At 33.2% G+C, this 27,501-nt stretch overlaps 1 protein-coding gene across 2 annotated transcripts in view; it reads left to right on the forward strand.

Moving 5' to 3' along the window:
- The window catches only part of LOC111026872 (leucine-rich repeat-containing protein 15-like), a 29,230-nt gene extending 1,729 nt beyond the window's left edge, over window positions 1–27,501 (forward strand). Inside the window, exons 1-5 of one of the 2 annotated variants that reach the window (XM_022305048.1) lie at window positions 12,932–13,046; window positions 19,932–20,482; window positions 21,468–22,080; window positions 23,574–24,033; window positions 25,299–27,501. In XM_022305048.1, the coding sequence (XP_022160740.1) occupies window positions 19,937–20,482; window positions 21,468–22,080; window positions 23,574–24,033; window positions 25,299–26,016 (2,337 nt within the window). In that variant the 5' untranslated portion in view covers window positions 12,932–13,046; window positions 19,932–19,936 and the 3' untranslated portion in view covers window positions 26,017–27,501. Of the gene's footprint in view, window positions 1–12,931; window positions 13,047–19,931; window positions 20,483–21,467; window positions 22,081–23,573; window positions 24,034–25,298 lie in introns of those variants that run through there. The other variant, XM_022305047.1, reaches the window with a different exon arrangement.

Genomic DNA, 27,501 nt, shown 5'->3' on the forward strand with positions numbered 1-27,501 from the left:
TAGATATTAATAATAATAGTATATAAAGACATGCACGTCAATCGCAGAAACTGCAGCATCGGTCGACCACACAGTAGCGGGATGCAGCCGCCTTACTCAATTAATTATCCTATATATTATAGTATATTAGACTGTCTGTGGATGTGCGTATTTCATATACATATATAATGTATTGTATACGTATAGGAATATATAGCTTCGAAAAAACACGACGCGCCTCCATCAGACGAGTGACAGACGCGGCGCACGTATATACATAGGTATACCGTTAAGCGGAGGCGCGATTGTGCGGCGCTCTACAAGAGACAGAGCTGGAGATGATGATGATGAAAAAAAAAAACTTGAACGAAGGTTTTTTGTGTTATACGAACCAAGGATGTGTGTATGTGTGTGTATATTATATACTGTGTACACTGTATACCTACGTGTAGTGGGCTCGCCATTCAGGTTATACAGCCCACGCACTTCGTACAGGTTAGGGCCACGGGAGAAACTCTCGCGCGCGCATATTTAAAACGAATAATAATAAAAAGCATGCCTACTATATTTATAATAATAATAATTTATACATGTATAATATATGTAACGACGAGAGTTGGCCAATATTACGCACAACATACACACTCACACAATACGCCCACCGCGAAAATATACAACAAAGTTTTTAGACGTATGTATACATAAGTATATAGGTATATCATATATATTATATATAATATTATTGTGCCGTAGTAATTTTTTTTTCACTCTACGCACAATGCGAGTGTTTCATATACGTATACCTATTATAATATACATAATACACTTTACCGCCGAACAGTTGAATAGTCGATGATGAATTCGTAATGGTATTGTCGTGTATATGTATATATATATATATAGAAGGTACCTATTATTATATTATAATATGTAATACATAGAGTGGTGTGCGTATATTTTACGAGTGTGCGTGTGTGTGTGAGTGTGGGTGAACAACACCGTGTTGCATTTGGGTGTTTATTTTTTTACGTTTTGTTCCGTGCTGCAGATACACGCCAATGGCTTATCGGTCGGTTTAAAAACGACGCTATTAAAAAACCCGTCGTCGACTGTTTTGAAATCAAAACGCGGTAAAGAACGGGGCAAGAATAATAATAATTATTATTTTTATTTCTCTATCGTTATTGTCATTGTGTTAAGTCTCTCTCCGGATGTGTGTATGCGTTTAAGTCGTCGTCGTCGTCGTCGTTAGAATCGGGGTCTACCGTCTACGAATGTCTCGTAATGGAATTGCGCGGCTCGTGTACCGTATACCGTCATGGTCGCTTGGGTGCGCATAACCCTCACCGGACGCTAAAATGATCCTGTGTATATTTATATATATATTTCGTATATATATACTATGTGTGTGTCAGTGTGTGGGTGGGTGGGTGTGCGCGCGAGCGCAAGTCAATAATTTGAATACCATGTGCGGAGGTGGCGTTCGTGTGAGGCAGTGATGACGACGGTGTCGATATTATCGCACGCCGACAACTGACTATATAAAACATGTTCAAATAAATACCCTATTATAATTTATAAGTATACAAACAAATGTAATATGGGTTAGAACGGTTAGGTACGTACAGACTACAGAGAGAATAGTCCTCATTTTTACGAGAAGGAAAAGAGCCAAATATCAATTACACACACATGCACGGAAACAAATATGTAATAAAAACTACGCTAGTACAATTTTGGTAGGGTGTAATACTGTATTCGTTTTGTAAAAGAAACACTTTCGCGACGATATGACATCGTGCAGCTCTAAATAGCTATATGGAATAAATTAGGAGGTATAACTTGCGATAGAAATAAAAAAAATGTTCGTACGAAGGGAAAGTTCTATAAAGATTTGCGGAGAACCCGATTTTGTTGTTGCACCGCGCACCACCTGCACAATATAATTTTATATGCCTAATACATAAATTATTTTGTATAATTATATACATAAAGATATAATACATATGACATATTATGTATAAGTAAGTATACCAGCGTGTATATTGTGTGTTCTGTAGAAATGTCCCAACGCGATGGCCTATACCAGCGCCATAGTAAGATAGAAACAGGAAGTGCTTTGAATGGGTCATGGGTGGTATGGACTATAGGTACGTCTAAGTCGATGGACGACAAGGTGTGACGATGGTCAACACATAATAAATGTTATTTTGAAAGATAATAACTTTATAATGATACATAGGTAGGCAAAAGGAATTTTATTTTGGAGAGATTTCGTATACGAAAACGATTAGGTATTATAATATTATTAAATGATATGTAAAAATGCGTGTTACCATGCAATGTGTACTGTTGCACGCGAGAGAGGAAGGTCCCGGAAAATGTGGGTAGATGCGCGCATGTAAAGTAGTATAGGTTGGTACCTAAATAGTTAAATGAATTAATGAAATTATTAAAATACACAATATGTGTGTAGGTATTTACCAAAGTGGTTGTATTCTAGTATAGAACAATAGAACATGTTAAATTACAATGTGCATGCGCATCAAATATGCATATGCAGTATAATTAAAATGTTATGTTTGAGATTAAATGAAACCGAGTAAAATATTTAAGATCCGGCCAGCTCGGACTTTGGAGTATATGTGAATATATATGACAGATAACTTATATTTTTAAAACATATTATATTATACAAAGACGCGTCTCAGTTACTCGACGGTATATGAATGACCACCATATCGGTGCTAAGAGATCTATTTAGTATTCATATAATAGTTATGTCTATTGTTTTGTAATTCCCTCTTTTGTAAATCTTGAGTGTGTTACAATTAAATGTTGATATTCAATATTCGTAGATCTTACGAAGTAATAACAATCAACAAAACAAAACAAAATGGTATTATGCCAATTTACTTGACTACTGTCTGTCTATTTATTAGCATTATAGCACCTACTTATAAATGATAATGTGACAGATTGTCAATACCGTAGTTAAGCTGTGCATATTAATACGACTGTTTATACGAACGATTTCCAGATTTCGTACGTGATCTAAACAACATTTACTTATACCAAAATCCAATAACTGAATACATAATACCTAGTGAGAAGTGTGCTTAGTGGCTACTTATAACGGATGGTTTGAAAATAAGTTCTGAATAATTCATAACATTATCGTACTCTATTAATTATTATTATATAATACAGGCATGAGGGCACGAGGCACCTGTGAATATATCATAAATTCATCATTAACTAACTATATACGTATCATTTATAGTAAAGAAAAGAACAATGTATACAATAACCCTGTAATACAATTTGACGAAAATATTAATACTGATAGTACACTTAAATGATTAATTGCCCATTTACCCAATAAAATACCAACTTTTAAAGTAATCTATAGCCTTATAGAGTATCGGGTTCCAACTTGCACATAACAATAAAACAGTTTTTTACAGTGTTAGTTACATATACTCACTTTTATTGCAAGCATCGTTGGATAAAACATATTTAAAATGCTACAGAATCATTATACCTAAGTATCTATATCATTATTATTTATTACTTTTGTTTTTTACTACTATTTATTTTATGTTCAGTGGCAAAATAATATAATTTCACTCTTTAAGTTCCAAGCACAATAATAGAAATTTCAAATATAAGTTTTCATACCTACTTAATATCGACTCGACCTTGTTGTAATGTATGTGCTTACCCGAAATACACATTGCAAATACGCTGTAATTATCCACGATTCCGATAAAGGTTTTTAGATTCAATGTTTGTTATATGTTTGTCATTTTCAGTCGTTATAACAGTCGAAAATGAAAGAAGACTAGCTGTGGGGCCTTACCGTTTTATCTCAAAAGACTTGTGCAAGCCTCTGGCGGCTAAGAGATATGGTCGAAAAGGGGCAAAGTCATAACATTAAGAAAACTTTGCATTTTATAGTATGTTTTTCTTGTAATTTTGTTTTTAACAATTTACATTTTTTTTTTTGAAATACGGGTTGGGGGGGGGGTGGCCCCTTTGATTTTAAACACAGTAATTTTGATGGTTTTGATCAAATATAAAATACTCAACTATAATAACTATTTTATTTTTTGTCACCAATAGCAATTCTATAGAAAACAGAAATATATTATTTGTTTGTGTTCTGGTATTTACGTCTAAATAATAGGAGGTAGACGGGACATGCCTCATCTACTACCCTCACCTTTTTATTAAAAAAAGCCCCCTTGGGAATATACAGATTTCTTACATCTCTACGGAGTACGGGCTAGCGCTGTAGTAAAGAAATTAGACGTATATATGTATAGTATAGATTGACAATTGCACTAAAATGTTCTGCAACTTTTTTGATTTTTCGTAAGACCTTAACAAATTTATTTGCATTGGTCATATTGGAGGAATGTACGGTGTACCTATTCTTTTTATGTTGAAAGGATTTTCTGATCCCAATAGGATGATTGTGTAGATTCAAATATGCTTTAAAAATTAGGAATTGTAATATTACTATATGCTAACGTAGGCGTTTATGTTTCATTCATATTAATAATATAATATAATATATATATTATACGTATCTATAATATATATGTTACGATAATATTAATCATGAACTATAATTAATTTTTAATCAATAAACATTGAAAATATTTTCATCTTGATCTATTTTACATGTTTGAAAATGTAACATAAATTATTATCAAATCCATCATGGACGTAATTTGATATTTCGTAATCGACCAGATACACGTAGGTAGGCACCTTAATATTAAACTATTAAAGCAATATCCAATTATTTCATTCTGAGATGAACGTATACAAAAATGTTTAAGTAGGTACTATCATAATATACTATAACAACATTGCTGTTTAATGGTTTGTAGTAACCATTTATAAAATATTATCGAAGGACTAATAAAATATAAAAAAATATAGTAGGTATGCATACATAAATAAGTTATTATAACTGAGTAAAAATTATATTTGTTATAAAATAATAAAAAACCGACGTTTTGTACTCATCAATCAAATAATCAATATAGGAACGAGATATAAAACATTCTGTTATTATAATATACAATAACATGTGATTAGGTGAAATGTACACCAACTTCACATTGGAGCCTGTTGCATTCAAATTTAAAATATTATAATAGATACAGTGAAATAGTTCAAACCAGCATGAAAAATTGATGTGACGTGGACCACTAAGCTACGATGTCGCGATATTATAATAGTATTGTTATTTCGACCCCAAAATGACACATAGCAGACTTCCTCCGGGCTTCGAATTCCGACAGCATAATATGCGCGTTTTTGATTCGGTACGTTTATAAATTCTAATAATATATATTTTAACTGTCGTAACTCGTAATATATGTAACTAGACCCGGCCCGCGCATTTTTAACCAAAAAACGAAACAATTAGGTGTAGGTGCGGACGGCGCGGCTGTCGTGTTGCAGTCGTCGTCGAACGATATTAAAATTAAATCAACCACCCACGACAAACCGCGTATCCTGCAGATAAAAAATGTATTATTAAAATGAACTCGGTGGGCTCTCGTCGTCGGCATTATAATAATATTATACGCTAGGTATTATACGTAAACGTGAAAATATTGTCGATTGCCACGACGCTTGTGCACTAATTCCCCTAAGGGGCCATGTGGTCTGCGCATTTGTATTATTTTATTATTATTACGTCCGAATAGGGTACCTATATGTACATGTATAAACGATTTGGCGCGTGGGAAGGTGTTATTTCGTGTTTATACTATTATAATAATATAATATATTCGTGATTTTTTTTTTAATACAAACCACTATACACACTCATTATCGGGAAATTGAGTAGCTGAATATCCCAAACGCATTTATGGTAGGTATATTATGTACTACATAGTATATACGATCCCGCCAAAACGGGTCACGACTGTCGTCATCGCCTCGCTGTCGTTCTATATATAAAATAATATACAATATATATTATTTATAGGTTTATAGGTAATACGCACCTATACCGCCAGCTATAGAAATATAGAATACTATAATAATTACAAACAGCTTATAAGACAGGACGATGGTGTCTTACGAGCTTGCGAATTGCGACTTACACAAATGAGTAAATGAGTACCTCACCACGGACGCATAATAATAAATAACAATGTATCGTATGCATATATAATATTATACAAATAGATAATTATACACATAATACTCTCAAACATATTATTTCATTGATGTTCCCAAGATTTGTTTCGTTTCACATATCAAATTCAACAGAATAATTCATGGGATCGACATGTGAAATATGAAAAAAGGTTTTTGTGTTTATATTGTTGCCATCTTAATTACTTTAAATACTAATACTAATACAACCCTAAAAGTACTCAAAGGCCAGTACTCATCACCTTCCCTTTCTGGCCAACAAGACAATCTTTCAGAATTGCGTTCATTAAAAAATACGATTGGGGACATAATTTAAAGTTTAAAATGCAGGTATTATGTTCTGATCGGAACTGGTAAATAGGTATTGACAAGTTACCCTCAGCGGCCGTTTTCAGATTTTAAAAAATGTACTAGTTGACAGTTGTTCCCATGTATTACAAACACGATTACATTATAAACCTTAAAATAGGGAAATTGGTATAAAAAAGGCACTATATTAACGGTAACTACAGGTAAACGCTCAATCGTAATATACTTAGTTTCCATTCTTGGAGCCCAAAAATCTAAATTGTAGCCAGATTAAGAAATCTGTCAGTTTTTTCACATATTACCTCTAATAATATAGAATTTAGTAAAAACATAAATAATAAATAAATTTAGTAATGGATATAGGCGGCGAAGTATAATGGAGACGTAGTATATTATGCCTTATTGTATGACCATTGTAGTTAGAATGATAATGCGCCTCAGTTGGACACCATTCTGATCACAGATCGTAGCCTCACTTGCATTCAGTATAGAGTATAGACATGCTCTATCCATTCCTTTATTATCTATGAATAAAATAAAATGTCTAGTATAATGCGCGTGTACGTTAAAAGCTTATTGTTTTTAAAACTTATTATATAAGCTCTCAGCTTGTTCGTATGAATATTATTTTGACCGTCAACCGCCGCACTGCCATTGTTGTTGCTCATTACATAAAAAGGATCCGCGATGTCACGCGAGACTTGCGGCGGCGGTGGCGGCGGCGACGGATGAACGTCGGACGTGCGTGCCCGTATTACGACGCGGGACAGCCGACTCAGCCGGATGATCGACACACGCTCGTCGAAGCCTCGCGCGTTTGCCCGCCGAGAAATCGAAACCGGTCCTCCTCCCCGTAGCCGCGCACATGGGTATACATTTTAATAATAATAATATGTGCCCCATTGTATTGTAATTCTATTCCTCATATACGGGTTTTTATAAGACCCATGCTCCTATAATGGATAATGGATATATACGTAGTTTGAAGTTTCTCGTCGACGTTGTTCCCGCACACGGTAAGGACCTCCTTAAAGGCTGCCGTGATATTACTATGCGCGTATATAATATATATAGGTACTGTTGCGAACCGGTCGCATAATATAATATTATATATTATTATTATACTGTACGCGTCGTCGGCTATATGGACGACGCAGTGCGCTGGGACGAAAAAGGAGGGGACGAAATAAATGGTCCGCTATCAATTATTTATACGACGTATAGGTAGCAGCAGAAGCAACAGCATTACGTATACTCGGAAAACAAACGAGATTAATTGATTTCGGTCGGGTGGAAAAAAAATCGAAATTCCACGACAACTACTGTTCCGCCGGTATGTCCGATATCTATATGTATTATGTATACACACATAATACATACTATTATATGATATCATATGCGATCGCATATATATATATATATATATATAGGTAATAATATTAAGAATTCAAGTAGCGTACGCCGACACCGCCGGCCTGTCGACTGGTGCGGTGTACACTATTTTTATTTATTTTTTTAAAACTCTTTTCCCCCCGCGCCCGCTGATGACAGACCTTGTCTACGATGCACGACATCGTGTGTATATACATGATACAATATAATATGGATAATATAAAATAATCGAGACGAGTATGATGGTAGAGAAAAAAAAAGCTCCACATTCGACATTACACACGGAGAGACCATAATACATTATTATTGTTATCCGACTACTATATTAAATTATTATTATTATTATTGGGTATGAACAATTAACTTACCTAGATTTCGATTTCCGTCAGCAGTAGCTGAAGCATTTCTCATAAACGCGCTCATGTAATAAATGCTCATTGATCATCATCATATAATACCTAACCACGATCCGAGTAAACAGACCACCGGCGTTTATGTTACACGGCGGCAGTGTGCAAATATAATAACTTGTAATAATGACGTGTATAATAATATTATGATGGTGTCGCACACGCTGTGGGATTTTTATCTTTTGATTTGTATTACCGAGAGAAGCTAAAATTGCAGACGAGAAAAAAAAGAATAGGTACTAGATTTTATTGCAATGTTGTCATCGTCGCGCGTGCGACATATTCTGTTCCGCGTTTTCATGTATACTATTACGAATATTAGTATGTATACTATCATAATTAACGTTGTGCTGCGCAGTATTCTGAAAGCGAATTTTTGCCAAGGGCGAAACGGATGATTCCAATGTACATCGGTATTAAGCACGTTGTAGTCTGCGGGTAAATTGGTTATGCATATATATCTAATAAGTGTGATTTTTTTTTCTTTAGTCCACACTCCACAGTTGGTCAACTGCAGTTGCATCTGTAGGTGCCTACCCAAAATAGTAAAATAATGGATCAAAATAGATTTTTTAAATTAAAATTTTAACTAAATAATTATCATCACAACTTGCTTAATATATAACGCTCGTTAAAATTATAATAGGTTTGTATAATATTATATATATATATATATATATTATAGTCCACAGACCACACTCCAACGTGAAATAATATAATGTTTATGTCGGCTATAAATAATAAATTATAATATAATAAGTTTATTATAATAATATAATGGAAACTGGGACCGGCTGTCGAGTGTCGACCGCCTGTATTTCGCAGACCGACCGCGTTCTGTAGCGAGTGCCTTTGGGGCTCAGGGGTTGCATATACGTACTATAATATAAAATATAATATATTATCATCGTGCTCCAGGACCGCGATGACGCCCGATGTGAATTAATATGTTATAATAATTATTAATAACGTGAAAGTTTTTAGTGCATATAAAAATGGCAAATATATGTACTACAGAGGATACGAGTGAATAAAAAAGAAAAATTGCAATTGAAATAATTTACAAGTCTTGATTGAGTACTGCAGAAATTAGTTTTATTTCGCAGCGTTTCGTTTTCTCCGTGTTCCTATATGCATGGCTATGTCATATTATATTCATGTAACTCTATTTATAAATTAAACTTTTTTATAGGTACCTTCGTTATAATATAATATATTATACTATAGGTATTTTTTAGGTAAACTACGGCATACCTAATATATACTATATATACTTTATATACTAGGGGAATTTTCCAGAGACCCAGAGTACTCACCAACAGGCAACAACGAATGGTTTTACAAAAAAAATTCAATAGTACGATGACATATAAGTACATGGCGTATATTGATTATCGAGTATTGGGATAACTGAAAATTCAAAATTATGCTCAACGTTAAATGGAATAAACACTTAATTTTACTGGGTATGTCTATTGTCTATACAACGTAACTGCTCAACAATCCTTTGAACAATAACTCTAATAAATTATCGGTTATCTATACAATTTCAAAGGGATCAAAGCTACTTTATTTACATAGTCATATACTTAAGGTACATATAGGTTTATTCTATAATAACTTGTAAATAACTTTAATGTGTTTAGGACCCGTATTTCTTGGTAAACAGAATTCTAGAATATATAGTATGTATAGTATTAGTATTACTAAATAGTGTAAAATTGGTGAGCATATTATGTATCGGGTATACGCGTATATTTAGGCATTTAGCCGTTGTAGAATTGTGGCAAAACCAATGCAGTGTAGGTAATTTGCAAAGTTCATTCTGCGGTGTAATAATTTTATATTTGTGACACGAGTATATTTTTTTAATTGGATCTGCATTTCCTATTAAATTTTTATTAGTTAATTTTATCATATAGTAATCGGTTTACTTGGTGTAACGATGTATGCCGTTGAACTTGTAATTCGTATAATTAAGTCTAATATGACACAATGAATTCACATTTAATATAATATGGAAACTGCTATATAGCAGTTCACAGCAGTTGTTCCATCAAAAAAAAAAAAAAATAAGAAATAACAATTTATTATTAATATATTGGTTACACAAGTGAAGTTTTTGTCTGTTGTCTGTATAATATAATAAATGTATCCAAAAATATGATACGATCGTCACAGCTATATTTATTTTGATATATTGAAAGGTGATTATAAATAAGTGCTCAATTTAAATAAAAATCTCATAAAAAATAATTGAAAATTAAGACGTTTTCGTCATGTTTAATTTATAAGTCGCGAACACTCAGTTGTTACTTGTATTACCGCCGCACGCCGCGTGGATTGTATACATATAATATTACAGACGATGACGAGGCTGCATTTCTATATAGTTAGTTAATGGGAAAGCGGTTCCGAGGATACCTACAGACAAAATGTTTATGGAAATTTTTTATTTACTTATGTTATATTAATCTGTAGAAACTTCGCTTTGTAAGTATGTAAATATTTCTGTATATTATGTACCTACTATATATTTTACAACAGTTATAGTAATGTGTAAAATAATTACTGATAGCGGCCAATTTTTGTTTTTCGTATGCAGCTATAGATATCAAGAACGTATTATTTAATATTTATAACTAGGGCCAGGAACTGCATACCCTTAAAAAAATATCACCAAATATGCTATAAAACTACATCTCATTTTTTTTACAAATTTAAAGAAATATTAAATTCTATTTTTAAAATATATGTAAAATATGCATTTAAATTGAGATTATAACGAAATGTGCACTAATGAGCGAAAAAGAGTATAACATGCAAAATATGCAAAATAAAATTACTTTAGACTCCTTGTATTATGAATCAGGTTTTTAAATTATTAAGCTATGTTTTGAATTAATATTAGAAGATATGCAATATCCTATAAGTGCCTAGCCTTACTTATAAGTTATAACTATATAACCCGAAGTGGTTTGGAATCAAATAAAATATGGGCCGATAGGCTAAACAATTTAACTACTTCTATAGAGACACAGACACACAGTCAAATAAAGGCAAACTATATAAAAACCTTGTCAAGATAATGATATGCTTGCCTATTCATGTACCTACCTATAGGTACCTACTGCAGTAATATTAAGTTTCGTATTATTGTTCTTCTTTTTATATTGCGTTGAAAAGCATTCGTGTAATTCAAGTAATTCAACAATAAAAAATTATAAATATAAATAAAATATGATATTACGAGTTTAAAGATGAACTTATTGAAAAATATGAAAATGAAACATTTTTTTTTTTTAAATTTAACGAGTTTTGTAATAGGTGAATTTTTAATTACGTGTATGATTTATTTACCATTCACATAAATACATAATAATCACTGTGAACTATGAAATTATTAAGTGTCGAACAAGAAAATGTTCTGTTGTTTACATGGGTCTCGAATTTAAATTGTAAGATTGCTTACAGAAAGCATCGACGGAGTTGGGTGACAACCATATACTGCTGCGTAGAATGTACTACACATATAGTATCAATTAGTATGCGTATCGGTATAACCTATATAATAAGGTATACACAATGATTAATCAATTAACTCTTACAATTGTACGGACAAATGGTATAATAATAGGTATATTTGTTTCAATCATTATAATACCGGCTATAACTTACTTATCATAAAAAATATTCGGCGATTCGTGACAGTCATTCGTAGTACATAATATTATTCTGTAAATTATAATTAGAATAATATATATTGACGATCAACTCTTCAACTCTACATCTGTCAATCCACCATCATTCATGCGATGCATGTGTAAATATAATGTATAATAATAACAATAATTATTATTATTAAAACAACTGCAACAGTTTAACCACATGTTTGTGTAAATAAACTCGAAATAATTCATATCGTACCTTTCTTAAAGTCGACTAAACTTGAATATAATTACGGTTTGCGGCGATTTATCATCGTATATTAATATTATACATTATAATATGGTACAGCATGCCCCACCAACTGCAGCATCAGCAGCGACGGCCAAGGCATTCGTGCAGCAGCTGTTCGAGTATAATTTAGACGTATCATATTATATAGTTTGAACCTATGACAAAAAAAAAATAAAGTATATATTATTATGTTTTGTGACTAGTGTGTGCATGTGCGAGCGTACAATCGAAATGTGTATATTTAAATAGACCCCGGTCCGCGATATACCCGTACTATTTTTTTTTTGTTTTATTTTTTTCACAGTATTCTATCGGATGTATACCGAATAGTATACAAGCACATAATATATATAAGACCTACCTTATATAATAATATTATTACGTTCACGAGAATAATCCTCCGCGTGACCGGTCCGTGTTCGAGCATAAAATGTGTGTACACATATTATAGTATATTATAATAATATAATAATCATCAAGAAAAGACACACCTGCGTTTTATGTAAATTTCCATTCGCCTACACCTCGCTTCGTAGTGGCCAGGCGGGCGAGCGCCACATAGAGGCTTATATTATTATCATATGGCTACATAATAGCCAATAAGTATAATATAGCCATATAGATGCACACTAACACACACACACATATTATACTCAAGCGCATGCGAAAAATATAATATCATCGCAGTACGGGTCCTCGTTTAAGACATTCTGCAGCATAATAATATATTAATATGTATGTGTAATATGTGTACAGCAGTTCCAAAAGACCACAATAATATATGTGTATAAATTATATTATTATACATAGGTAAGTCGTAAGTACGTTTAATATAACTACGTATATATTTATTGTCGAAAACCAATTTCCCGACGTTTTTATGCTTTTTTCTCTCTGCCTCCGCTGGTATACAAAGTTCATTCGGACTGATTATAAGAACATTACTATACACATATATTTATTTATTATAATATATAAACGATTTAGAAACGTTGAATTGTCTTTAAATTATCATTATGGACGTTTGGTTTTGTAAATATGCATTCGATTACAAAATACGTCTTTTTTTTGCCACCTCATGTCGAAATTGTGTAAACTTATAGGAACTTGTTATTTATATTTTAATGTTATTGGTCTTCTGAATAATTAATGAGTACTCGTAGTCAACTCAAACAAATGAATTAGGTATTATCATTTGCATTTGTGTAGGTGTAGGTAATTAAAAAAATACCGCCAGACCCTTATAACGCCTAGTCAGTATACATTTTATTAATATCAAAAAAGTTATTATTTTCTTGGACATAAATATATTCTGTACGCATAATCTTGTAGTCTTGTTTTAATCATAATATAATATTCAATACAAGTTTTCAATAATTTAAATAGGTGAGTGTTATAAACTTTATATAGGTATACCGTTTATTAAATACTCAACTATAGTCATTATTAAGATAAATACATGACTTTTTTGTGCCCAAAATGGTAGCAATTAATTGTGTTATCTTTAAATTGTCTTATTTACTAATGCATTAGTATATAGATGCATGTCGCCGTCGATGTTTAAATAATAATGTATTGGTGAATTGGCGTTCAATGAAAAACAGAAAATACTCCACATCGTTTTTCATTAGAGTATCTTCATTATTAGTGTCGTTTTTTTTTCATCTAATTTTGTTTATATTTACAAATTATATTATATGATTTATAATAATAAATACTTATACTTAATGGCTACTTAATCATTGCTTCAAAGACTAAAATAATGTATATATAGATCCCCAAACGATTATTGAACAATTTTAAATTAACGCTTATCATTATAGGTGCGGTAATTCGGCAGTTATAATATGTATTCGACTGTAAAATATTAATGTATAAATACTATTAAATTTGAAGTTAATTTTTGTGTTCGAATTATTTCGTGCATTTGTCGTCGTAGAATCAATAGGTCAGCACGTTTTCATCATCATTTTTTGTTTTATCGCTCATTAGAACGATAAAATTATTATTTAATATGTCTCCATATTATCAATTATTAATCATTTATTAATTACTTTACACGTTGTCGCCAACGTAACGCGACGAATGCATATATTTCACTAATTGAGTTAATATTTCTTTGCTCATCCAAACGAAAAATATAAATGCTAAAATATCTATAGGTATAATGTACAGTAGGTATACGTACCTAATATAATATTAAATCTATGTCGTATAGCTTAAGCGTATAATATATACGATGAACCTACAGAACTGTATTCAGGACCTATATACCATGCAGGACCTTTGTCCTTTATAGTTTATACTCGTATAAGTAAACCGATTAGTCTATATAGACACGCATACACGCACATATATAAATATATATATAATATACATGCAAGTATTATTATTATCGTCAACTGTCGTACACACAATTTACGTTTACGTGCCGTAAGTCAGTTTACCCGACTTAGGCCTAAACGGATGTACGATATTGTGTGTGCGTAAGGTTTCGAAATGCGTATTCATTCCAATCACGCGCGTCACAGGAAATACAATACATATATAAATGCATTTTTTTCGAGTCCTTATATAGTATCCTACTAAAAAAAATGTCTGACTACGTCCGTTTGTCCGATTTCTTAGTATATTATATCAAACGGTCGTGTATGATGCGTGTGAAACGTAGAAATTCGATATTCGTATCTAACTAGTACCTATATATGTGTATGTGACATGCGTATGTGTGTGTGTGTCACGCATTCCCGCGCATGAAATATTTATTTTTTGACTTTTATATAAAAAAAAAAATACGGTGCTAATTAATATCGGTCACATCCGTGCGAAGTTTTTGTCATTCATTAACAATTCAATATACCTCAGTCTTATAATATATAATATGTATATATCATAGTATTAAGCTATTGAGTATTGAGGAATAAAAGAATATTATATAGTTGGTGTAAATACCTACACCCATAATTGTATTTTTTATTTCTCCAGACTAACATCGGTCGGCATTCGGTTGCTTTATTATATTTAGTGTCCCCGTCGTCGTTTAACGCGTTTATAATTTTATGGTTTCGAAAGAGTTCGAGCAAAAAAACAATACGAGTACAATAAGAGAGTGCAGCATATTCGATACAGCACGTGGGAAGATTTTCCGCTTAATAAACCTATACCTATACAGTAAACGTGTATACCATACATATACATATTTTCACGGGCGGTGCTATTATATAATTATGGTTTGCTTGGGCACACCCTGACGCATTAAAAGTCTATACGAATGTTTTATACTACATTTTATTGATATAAATTGTGATACTGCAATGTTATTTCAACAGCCGTTTATCGATAAATTGGTAGATTTAAGTTTGGACAAGCGTTTAAAATCTAGTTTATATATTATTATCATTATAATTGTATACTTGATATAAGCTAAACAACTTCCACACATGCTTAATCCATATATTATATGTATGCTCATAGCTCATTGCTCGTATTAAAAATGTCTCATCAACTTTGGTATGGATTTTTTTCAGTGACATAGGCTTAACTACTAAGTGACATTTTGGTGATTTTAAGTTTACAATGTGAAATTTGGAAGTAAAATAAAATACAATAGCATAATATATTACTTATTGTTATTAAATAATTGTAAGCTGTGCACTGTGCAGCATTTATAGTAAATTATTCAAACCAAATATGTGCACAATTTTCAGTAATGCGTTTTCAGTATCACCACACTGGAATTATATACCTGAAAGTTGAAACATATACGATATACATATAACATATTTAAGACAAAATATGTAAGTAACTTAAAAACTTAAAATATTTCCGTTCCTTAAAAATTAAACATATTTAATAATATGCAAGTATTTTTTATCAACAATAAAAAAACAAAAAACTTAAAAAAGCCGGAATGTTTACTATTTCAATATCCGGCGGCGGTACCATGGTCGGCCGTCGGTGTATTTATAATTTATAATGCGTATCGTACTCATACAGTCAATTGAAATATTATTATTATTAAAACATATTTTAATATAGGCAGTTTGCGTGCTCGTATATTATAGCTCTCGTTGAAAAATTACGTTACCACGTTATAACTTATAAAGTATAAATTATAAATTATAATATTATTATTAATAAACCTCCCGAGTTCAGTAGTTTTCTGGGGCAAATTGAAAAGGAAGATTTATATCGGACCGAGGATCATTGATTGTAAACGTTGTACATACGTTCACTGATGGAATTATAATATATACAGGTACTTAAACTTACATGTATATATATAACAAACAAGTGCGTGTGTGTAAAATTATTGCAAGAGACGCGTATACGAGACTCTCTTCTAACTAGGTAACTCGAAGACGTCGTACACGACCATAAATAATAATGTACACACACACACACACACACACATAAACATATACCGACAGTCGAACAGAGTCGTCCAATATGGTTATAACGACTCGTTCTCGTATGTACACACGCAGGTATATACCGTCGTCTGACGAACTTATAGCTGCAAGTTCATGTCTGTGAATACGTAATTAGGGTACACTTCATATTATTATTATAAATGCAGCCGATACTGCGTCAGCTGCCGACCGTTTATATGTCCGTCCTTCAGGTTTTTTTTTTAATTTCAATTTTTTTTTACCATCAAAAAACGCACACTCATTATATTTTTTAAACACTCTACGGTCCATATATGTATCTGCAGCCTCTTGAGTTTATCGGTTTTAAGCATTTGTCGATATAAATTGAAATTCGAAGATACACTGACGGTATACCCAATCTACTAGTCTACAATTGGTTTACGATTATTAAGCTCAAACAGTATTAGTAGGTATACCCATGATACATTATTGTAAACAATTCTAATTTAAATTAAAAAACATTATTTTAAGTATATTATTTGAGAAACATATGATTGACCCTTGTTTATTATAATGCAAACTTATTAAAAATACATAGTCAATCGTAAGTGTATTAATTGGGGGTGATTGTTCAGCCATTGATAAGGGTTCACCTATTAGGTTTAGGCAGACTGTAGACTTTATAATATAAACCTACATATAATATATTACATATACATGCATTTAATATTTTATGCGCTCAAAAAGTATATTAAATAATAACTTAAGGGCTGGAAATGTAATGGCTTAAAAACACATTTAAATAGGTAGGTACCGTAAACATTCAAAATAATGCATCAATAAAATTCTCTTAATTTTTATCAAATTAAAAAAAAGTTTTGCAGGACTCCACAATTTCAAGTCTTCCACATGGACTTTTAATCTGAAAAATAATTATTCTCAATGAATTTTCCGTCACCACTCTTGATGATTTCGATTTTTACTTCGTATGGATCTGTTCGAAATAGTACCATTAAGACATAATAATATTCAGTTAGGTAAAAATCTTGTAAGCACGTTACTAAGTTATTTTAAAAGTAAAAATAGGATTTTACTGCTTAAAAACCCTAAAATTCTCTAAAAAAAATCTTTAAAAATCATATCGTAAAAACTTTTTATTCTGATGATACTTGTTCTAAAACTCTAGTTTCAATACATTTTATTACACCTAATTAATTTCATACAAAAATATGTACGAATAATATAATGGTAGTAAAAAGAAAAAAATGAAAAAAGTAATCTTTGATAATATTGACCATTCAATACATAAGTGTTTATAATTTTACTTATCTGAAGATATCAGAATAGTGATAGGTTTAGATTTTTTAAAGGTTTTGCATGTACGCTTAGCCGCGTAAGTATTTACTGGTAAATACTCATTTACTAGATATGTACATTGTACGTATTATATCACGCTAATACGTTATTATAAATGTATACATATTATATTAATACGTATAATAAACCCTAATCGTATATAGTTTGATGTAAACACAATTTTCAGTTATGTATTTAAGTGTATAATACATCGTTAAATACATCAATTATACACACATATACACGAGTACACGACTATACGAGATTCAAATATATATGCGCTCTGCGCATGTGTTAGCGCTACACCTGGTAATTACCAATAAATGAATATGTAAGATCTGCTTCGCTTAATCGTTATGGCCAGAAGTTACCATGTGCTAATGTAACGGATCTATGGGCTGAATGTTTACCAAATAATAGTCAATATTTTAGACCTGAAGCGGTTCATGCTTTCGTAGACACAATATTCACTTATTAGTTATTCTTAATAATTTCTTTCTCTATAATAAATTTTATAGGTATCATTCAAAGCTTAGAGCACATTTGAATTGCCTCTTATCTTTCAGTGCTGAATAATAAAATATTGTTTATTAAATGCATATTATTTTAGTTCAAATTAGTATTCATTATAATACTGATAAATGTATTAATTATTATACCATGTTTATATTTTATTAATATAAGTATTAATGCCTACTGTATTAAAGTATTTTATTTTTAGTGTCCTGTTTTTAAAAAAATGTATTTATTAGCAACCTATCTAAATTGTTCAATGACTATATTATACCTATGGTATATTATATACTACCAATGTATTATTAAACATATTATAAGATATATATTCCGGAATTCTACATGTTAAATAGTATGTTATTATAATTTATAATGAGTAAATGTAAATATTTTGAAAAAATATTTAGAATACAAATTCGGTTTTTTTTAATCATATTTATAGGTAATCGTACATCGTATATAGATAGATCGGTTTTGATTCGGTCTAGTTTTGGTTCCCTTCAAAATTAGGCCATCATCTCTGAAAGGGTTCAGTTGAAATAAACCAGATCTTATGACTTAGGTAGGTAGTTAGATACTATATATTTGTATGCACCAGGCGTAAATGCGTATGCATTTTATAATTATACAATAATGTAATATAATTTAGTATAATATAATATATTTATAATAATATTAGTTTATACGTTTATAGTAGTATATGAAGTTGGGTATATATTTATTTGTAAATAATTTTATATATTATTAATTGTAAAATTTACCAGCAAAACACAAGTCATAAATGATTTTGTCAGGAAAATATAATAATAACAATAAAAATATATACTTAAACTTAATACATAGGTATAGAGTTATATATTCATTTCGACTTTCAAGAGCGTCGTGTCATATAAGGCCACAAGAGATTCTAGGATGATAAGTTCAAACGTGATTGTAAAATGTTGTCGATTTATAAAAATAAATGTTAACTTATAGTCAAATAATTCAATAAAACTGTTTAATTGATTTAAATTTTTAAATTGATGAACACGTAAAAAAATTATGGTTATGTTTAATTAATGAAGAAAAAAATGAAAGTCTTCCATAAGAAAAGAACCATAATTATGTTATTTGTCTACATAATTGTTTTTTAGGTAAAACATAACGTAAATCGTTAATGTTTATTTATAAGAACGAGTTAGCTATTTCTAATGTAACTTGTATAAAGTGGATGAGTAACGCAGTTACGTGGTTATATATTATGCATGTGTTTCAAGGGGCTAGGGGCAACTTACAGTTATACGTAGGTACCTACTGAAATGCCAAATAATTTACGATGTGAAATTGGCAATGTAACGAAAATTAGGTCAGAAAAAAATAACATTGTACCCAGACCAAAAACATATATTATTACCCATGTCAAAAAAAAGTTTGTCAACTTATTATAACACTTGATGACATTTATTTTGTGCAGGAAGGATGTTGTGTGTGGTGTCGACGGCGGTCGTACTCGCTGTACTCCGAATTACCGGCGGTCAGCTGCATGAGCCGCAGAAAGAAGGTCTGCTACAACGGCATGAAGATGTACAGCCGCAGATGAACGGAAGCGGTGGCGGCGAATGGAAGTGCCCTGAGGTGCGGAACGTGTCGTGCGCATGCGATCTGCCGCACACGTTACGCTGCACCGGCGGCAAGTCGACGTTTGAGACGGTGGCCCGGGCGCTCAGGCGCCTGTCCGGCACTTCGTCCATATCGCTTCTGGACTGCACCGTGCAGAACGTGGGATCACTGCCGGCCAAGATGCTCGACGGCGTCTCTCTGCACGGGCTGGTCGTGTCGTCCGGCGAGATCAAGTCCGTGTCAGACGCCGCGTTCGACGGACTCGGGTCGCCGCTCCAAGCTCTCGGTTTGCCCAACAACCAGCTCGAGCGGGTCCCCAGCTCAGCACTGGCCATGCTCAGCGGCCTAGAGCGTCTCGACCTGTCCCACAACCGTTTGCACACCGTTCACAACAATTCGTTCAAGGTATTATAATTATGATAGATGATAATGTTTTATATTAAACCGCCATATCTCAACATACCAATTTCCTATTATTCGTGGGATTTTTTTCTAACACTTCATATATATATTATATGGTATAGGTGCTATTCTTTTATACAACAAATAGCCACTCAACATTTTACAAAATAGGTCCAACAACACCATAATAACATCAAAATGTGTATCTAAGTGTCTAACTAATGTAAATAGTTACGAAAATCCTACCGTTAAAAACAATGCTATACAAACACATTTTAAAAACTAAAAACCTTAAACAATGTTATATTGTACACAATTCAACCTTGAAAAATATTATTCAGTTTTTTTTTACAAACGCCCACGATATAGTTATAATAGATATGTCATTGGGTTTAGTAAACATACCAAATATTGGGTGGAACACCACAATTTCACTAAAAACGGATTTTTAAGTATGATTTAATGATGGTGTTTTGTTTACAAATGGTATACATTACATTCTTTCATAATAACTATATTACACGGATATTGCGTAGACGCGGACAAAATCGTACCGGAAGTTGGAAATACTTACGTCCTACACGGCTACACATGCTGTAGGTTTTGATTTACCATATGGCGAACGCTATTGCAGCCTGCAGGGAAATAGGAACAGACGTTGTACCTACCTGGGGAAATAATATGTCCACGTAGTCAGTTGCTGTTTTTTTTTATGTTAAACTTATATAGAATTTAGAGTAGGTACCTATTGACGTATGTGGGTGCCATGGTGCAACTAAAGGGTCAATTTTATTTTCTGGTGGGATAGCCCTAATTTTTTCTTCGTGGGAAAATTCTCCTTATACATCCTATAATGAATTCAAATGTGCACATTAACATTTAACAATAGGGTACTTTCCTATATTGTCATTAATGTCATATATATATATATTATATATAGCTAATTGCTGTACATTTGTAGTATTTAAAATGTTGTTATTAATTGCAGGGATCGCCGAATTTGACGTTTTTGGATTTGAGCAATAATTCCATTCATTTCATCAGCCCAGACGCGTTCGTTAATCTGCCATTTTTGAAAGTGCTCCGACTACAAAACAATCTGCTTACGTCGACTTCGACTTCGCACCTCCAAGGACTGAGGTCGTTGGTCGAGTTAGACCTCAGCTCCAATTTGCTGGCCGGTCAACTGGGCCCCAGCACGTTGCCTAGGTTGCCGAATTTACAGATTATATCGTTGGCGCATAATCAACTCAACAGCGTTAGGCGCGGATCGTTTGCCGGACTCGAGGGTATCGTGTCCCTGACGCTTAACCACAATCAGATCGACGTACTCGAGGATCACGGTTTTAGGGCGGTGCCTACATTGTCCCATTTGGACTTGGCCAACAACCGCATCGTGGCGGTGTCCAGTGCTTCACTCGCTCATTTGACCAAACTCAAAACGCTTGACTTGTCACACAACTTTCTGAGGAGTTTGACGTCTGATCTCATCGTGCCGCTAAAGAGCATCCAAGTTATAAAGCTCGACGATAACGACATATCTATCGTGGCCGAAGGCGCATTGAACACCGGCAACCACATAACGAGCATCTCTTTATCAGGTATGACCGAAAAAAATCAAATATAAAATAATAGCCGTTCAAATATACGTCAGATTGTATTATAATATTAATATAAAGTTAAATCCAAATATTAAATTTAATGTATAATATTACTCTTAATATTATTTATTGATATAAATGATATAATGATATACCTATCCATTATTAACGAGAAACTACGTTAGGTACTGTCGTTTTTATTTTTACCCATGAAAATACATCATAATATAATTGGTATGGTAACTGGTAAGCAGAAATAAAGTAGGTAGGTACCTAACTACTAATTAATTGATTAACGGTTATCCTTCCGTCAATTGCCGGTGTCAGAATTTCTGAGTTTATAGAACAGGTATATTCTCTATCAAACAATTATTGTATTCAACATATTATGTTATACAATATAAATAGGTACCCATTTCCAGGAATATTTTGTTGTGGCATTGCATTAATTATTGCAGTGTTTTTGCTGCAAGTAAAACCAAAAAATAACAAATTTTATAGTTCACTCGTTTCCCCTGGTCCGATTATTAGATTGCCGTAGCATACAGTCGTAAAATTATGATGTTCAAATTCTCTCCAAAAAAAATTCGCTTGGTTCCTCACCCTGCAGCTGCCGTGGATACATTTAGCACTGCACTGCCACTCAATGGCCAACATAATAGCACAACGTTTTGGGTTTATGAGCACGGGTACAGGGTTATAATGTGGGTTATCACTATATACGTGTGCCATGTGCACGAAAAATGTTCAGCTATGTCCAAAAATAACACGGCAACGTACTAACTTGGTTAATTGTGTGGTAACCTAATCTAACCAACAAATCACAGTAAATTATTATAGCGAACGTGTATAGTGGAAATCCGCCTTTAGGGTCTACGTGACATTTTGGTTACACGGTTGTTTAACAATATATATATATAATATTTTATATACTTTAAATCAACAAATGCGTTGACCACGGTGAGTGGAGACGAGGATAACCGTCGTGAACCCAGAACCAGTTAAGAGGATGTCAGCACACCAATTGTTTTCTCTCCCTGACCCACGCGCAACATAGGAAATATATGTTTAGCAGAACTAACCCTGTGTTGCTACTTAATATTGTGGTGAATTCACATTTACCTATTATCAAACTTAAGCAAAGAACTTTACCCGTGTGCCTATGATGGCATATATTACGATATTTTAATTTTTATACAATTTTTAAGGATTTTTAAATTATAATAATTTATACGCTCATAAATTCATAACTTACACAAATATTGAAATATTATAAAATAGCCAACTTAGGGTCACAGGTAATGTTTTTAATTTAAAGTTTGACATTAGGTGAATTCACTGTCATATTTAAACTAACAGCGCATTGTTGGTTCTGCTCAAGCGTGCTGACATCCTCTTAATAGTTATTATCACCGTCGTACGATATAATAAGCATAGGTACCTAATATTTACGTTGGTTATCTAAAATGTGTATTTCTATTGTGAACTTTTAGACAACCCGTTGAACTGCGACTGTAGTCTATTGTATTTCGCCGGTTGGCTGTCCAATCATAGCGCGACCCATGCGGCCGGCGACACGGCCGTGTGCGCCACTCCGCCGTCGCTGGAGAACGGTCTGCTTCAGGATCTGCCCCTGTCCAAGCTGACGTGTGGCGGCGAGGACAGCGTACCACCGCCCGAAGGTCCCCTCGCTTCGATGCAACCGTACACGGGTACGAAAATTTCGCTGCGGTCCTACCAGTTCGACGGAAGCCGCATCAGCCTAGGTTGGACCGTCGCAGCGCCGGTCATATCCTACTACTGCAACGCGCTAGTAATCTACGAGGACATCGGCAACCACGAAGTATTGCTCGACTCGAAGCCGGTGAGGTGCAATTCGTCCCAGTTGCCCGACGCTAAGAGTCTGACTCTTTCACTATCGGCTAACGAACTGCAACCGACGCACAGTTACAGGTCGGCATTATGTTATATAATCAATAGTATTTAATAAATACTGTAGCGTAAATCTTACATTATACGCACCCTATATAGCACGATACCGAATTTGAACCTGCACGTGTATAATATAGTCTTACCTACTTATATCTACACACAAATGTTTCATCACTGCCATCGTGTTTGTCAAATGTCATATAGTACTCATCATCAGTGCATCACTCGTCACTCAACTGTATAATAAAGGTGTTGATATTCAAAATATATCTCATTAAATAGGTACCCTATACCTGTCAAAATGTCACTTGCAGCGAACTGCCTATAAACTTGAAAACTTATATAATCATATAGGTAAACGAATTACGCTTAATGGACATCCACAATAAAGTTCAACTTTTTAAATATTTATACTAAAGGTGTAGTGCTTAATAAATGACAATATAATATGAAAAACGTAGTTAGCATCATATTTGAGGTTTTGATCATATTAGTTTAAATAAATACCTATTATTATTCACTGTAATCTGCAGTTACATCGTTATAAAGTATAAAAAGTTGGGCACATTTTTATTCATTTTGGAAAATCGTCGAAGTTATTCCTCGGATGTTATTTTTATAGTAATATAAAAATTTATTTAATATTACATTTTTTTTTGTAGTAATTTAAATTTATTACCGAACAAAAATTATACTTATATTTTACATCGATTTGGTCTATAAATTAAAACACAGATTATGTATTATGTATCTATACTATTTTTGATAGCCAATTGGTAGTAGTGTAGTACTTACAGAACAATACTTACAATGAAATTATAAACATGATAATTATTATAAAGGCTTGTTTAGTATATTTTAGAATATGAGCGTAGCAATGAATGTATTGTATTTAGTATTTATAATAATGTGTTTTTTTCTTTCTGTCATCAACATTTTTGATAATAAAAATACTCCGATTTTTGACATCGGAATCTTTTCTGGTAGAAAAGTGAATCTAGTTGTACTTTTGAGAGGTCAAATTTGAAAATATGTAAAAATATATGGCTGTTGCCATTGATCTAGTACAATCATCATTAATCAATCGCTTCAAATACAACCAAATAAATAGTTGTAAATAAGTCTACTATAAGTTAAATACTTCAGATTTTTTCATCCGTAGTGGTACTCACTTGTGCATTTTTTATTATTATTATTGTTTCAAATATTTTCTAACTTTTTTAAAATAAGAAAAATTGATTTTAATTATTCTGCAGGTTTTTAATGCATCTGTTTGTCATTCACAGGTATTGCGTGGTACTGGTGGAGGGATACGCAACGGACAAATCGGACGAATCGGCCATGGTGCTTGGTTGCAGCGACATCATTGCCCTGGTGCCGAACGCGAACCAAGTAGTGCAGCCCAATAACCGGGCGGCGGCGGCGGCAACTGGGGTCGCGGACCCACCTGACATCCAAAACCTGACCACAACGTTCGTGCCACCGTCGTCGCTATTCGTGGCCGTACACCTGTCGGCCGTGTACCCGGACTCCGGCAAGTGTACGATAACGGTGTCCGTGTACACGATGGGCAGACCCCTGGCCCACCACCGGTTAAACTGCACGGCACCCTGGACCACGGTCGCAGAACTGCCAGCCGAGCGGTCGTATCAGGTGTGTGCCAGCATCGGTTCAAAGTTCCCCAAGGACGACGAGGAGACCATGGTGTGCACGTCAGTGGACGGGGCCGAGGACGGCATCGGAGGCGGTGGCCCGGCCGACTGGTTATTCGCGGCGTTGGGTGCCAAGAGCTACGCGTTCCTGTTGTCGGCCACATTCACGGCCGTCGTGTTCCTGTTTGTTTTGTTGGTGTACAGAACTGCGTGTCGGGCGTGTAGCAACAAGAAGCCTTCCGGCCGCGCGAACACTGTCCAAACACACCAGTGCTTCTTACCCGTACCGCCGCCCGACAACAGCACCCACCGGCCCAGATACGTGAAACTTCAGGCCACCACCGTCCTATAACAGGGTGGGTCACTGGTTCAGTTCACGCCTAGTTCGCCCTGCGGCGGCTGAAGTTGAACGACACCTGCGTTCCCGGAACAACCGCTGACCCTACCGGAACTTTGGTAGTCCGTCAAGCACCCCGGATTTCGAGGCTTTCCGCGGAATATTGTATATGTATAACGTACATAGTTTTTAAGTTTGTTTTTGTTTTTAGAACCTCGTGAGACAGTTGAGGCGCTTATAATATTATTTAATTAGGTATACCTGTTCAATGTGCCATATTGATTGTTAAACCTTTTGAGTTTCGACGGTAGGTATATGATTTAAAACATCACCGCGTTATTAAATATAATAATTGGTTATGATTTGTCCGTTGACGTTTGAATTAAGGTAGTTAATACTTATATTATCATATCACGCAGTGTTGTGTATTATTGACTGAATTCATCGACGGCATTTTAATATTAAATTGTCAGAACAACTATGAGATTGGCAGGTGGTGAAATGTCGACAATCCTGCTAGTGGTGGGATTATGTAGGGGGTATCGCCTGGCCCTGGCCCCTCCCAAAAACCACACCGTTCCACAATTGTAGTAAATTTGAGTACCTATGTGTAGTCTATGCTTAGTCTCCGTGGCTTTACACTTATAATAAGTTTCTAGTTGCGTTTATACGAGTAAACTATAGGTACATATATCATTCCATGACCATTTTTACATCAAGCGTTTTTAGTCCGAGGTGTTGTTAAATGTTTGAAATATATTTTGTAAACATTATTCAACAATACGAATAACCTTGTTAGGCTTGATTTGAAGAAATACATTTATAATTAAATGAAACGCCATACATTTGAATAATTGTTATGATATTTGTCATTGTCAATACTCTATAATCTATATTATATAGGTGGTTCAATCCGAATGAACACCTCAAACTTAGTTCACAAATTTACGATAGGTAAGTAGGTATATTACAATATAAGACTGAAATCTTTTTTAACACTATTTAACAATGTTTACTAACATAATGTTAAAAATGTATTTTGATAGGCTTACGATGTTTATTATTAATTTTAAACCAATGTTGTATCAATATTTTGTTAAAATTCATCTTAATTTAATTGCATTATGTGCCTTCTATTTCTTTAAAGTTACATTCTATATTTTTATTTATTTTTCGTACTTAACTTCTGTGGTTATGTACATCGCTGTAACATAATTTATTTTTTTATTTTTAATATTGTATTGTATAATTTGATTTTTAACACTATTTTTAATATATATATATACATATGGATAAAATAGTGTTTGAGTGGAAAGAAAGTCATATTGTGATAATGTACAAATGAGTAATGGTTAGTTGTAAAAAGTACTAACGATTATTATCATTGTATATAAATTTAATATTATAATATTTATAACTGTACATAACATTGGACGATTATTGTACGTTTGTACCTAATAATTTATATTTATCAATTGAAAATAAATCTAACCGTTTTAA

Source organism: Myzus persicae, unplaced genomic scaffold (genome assembly GCF_001856785.1).
Source record: "Myzus persicae strain clone G006 unplaced genomic scaffold, MPER_G0061.0, whole genome shotgun sequence".
Classification (NCBI taxonomy): Eukaryota; Metazoa; Arthropoda; class Insecta; order Hemiptera; family Aphididae; genus Myzus; species Myzus persicae.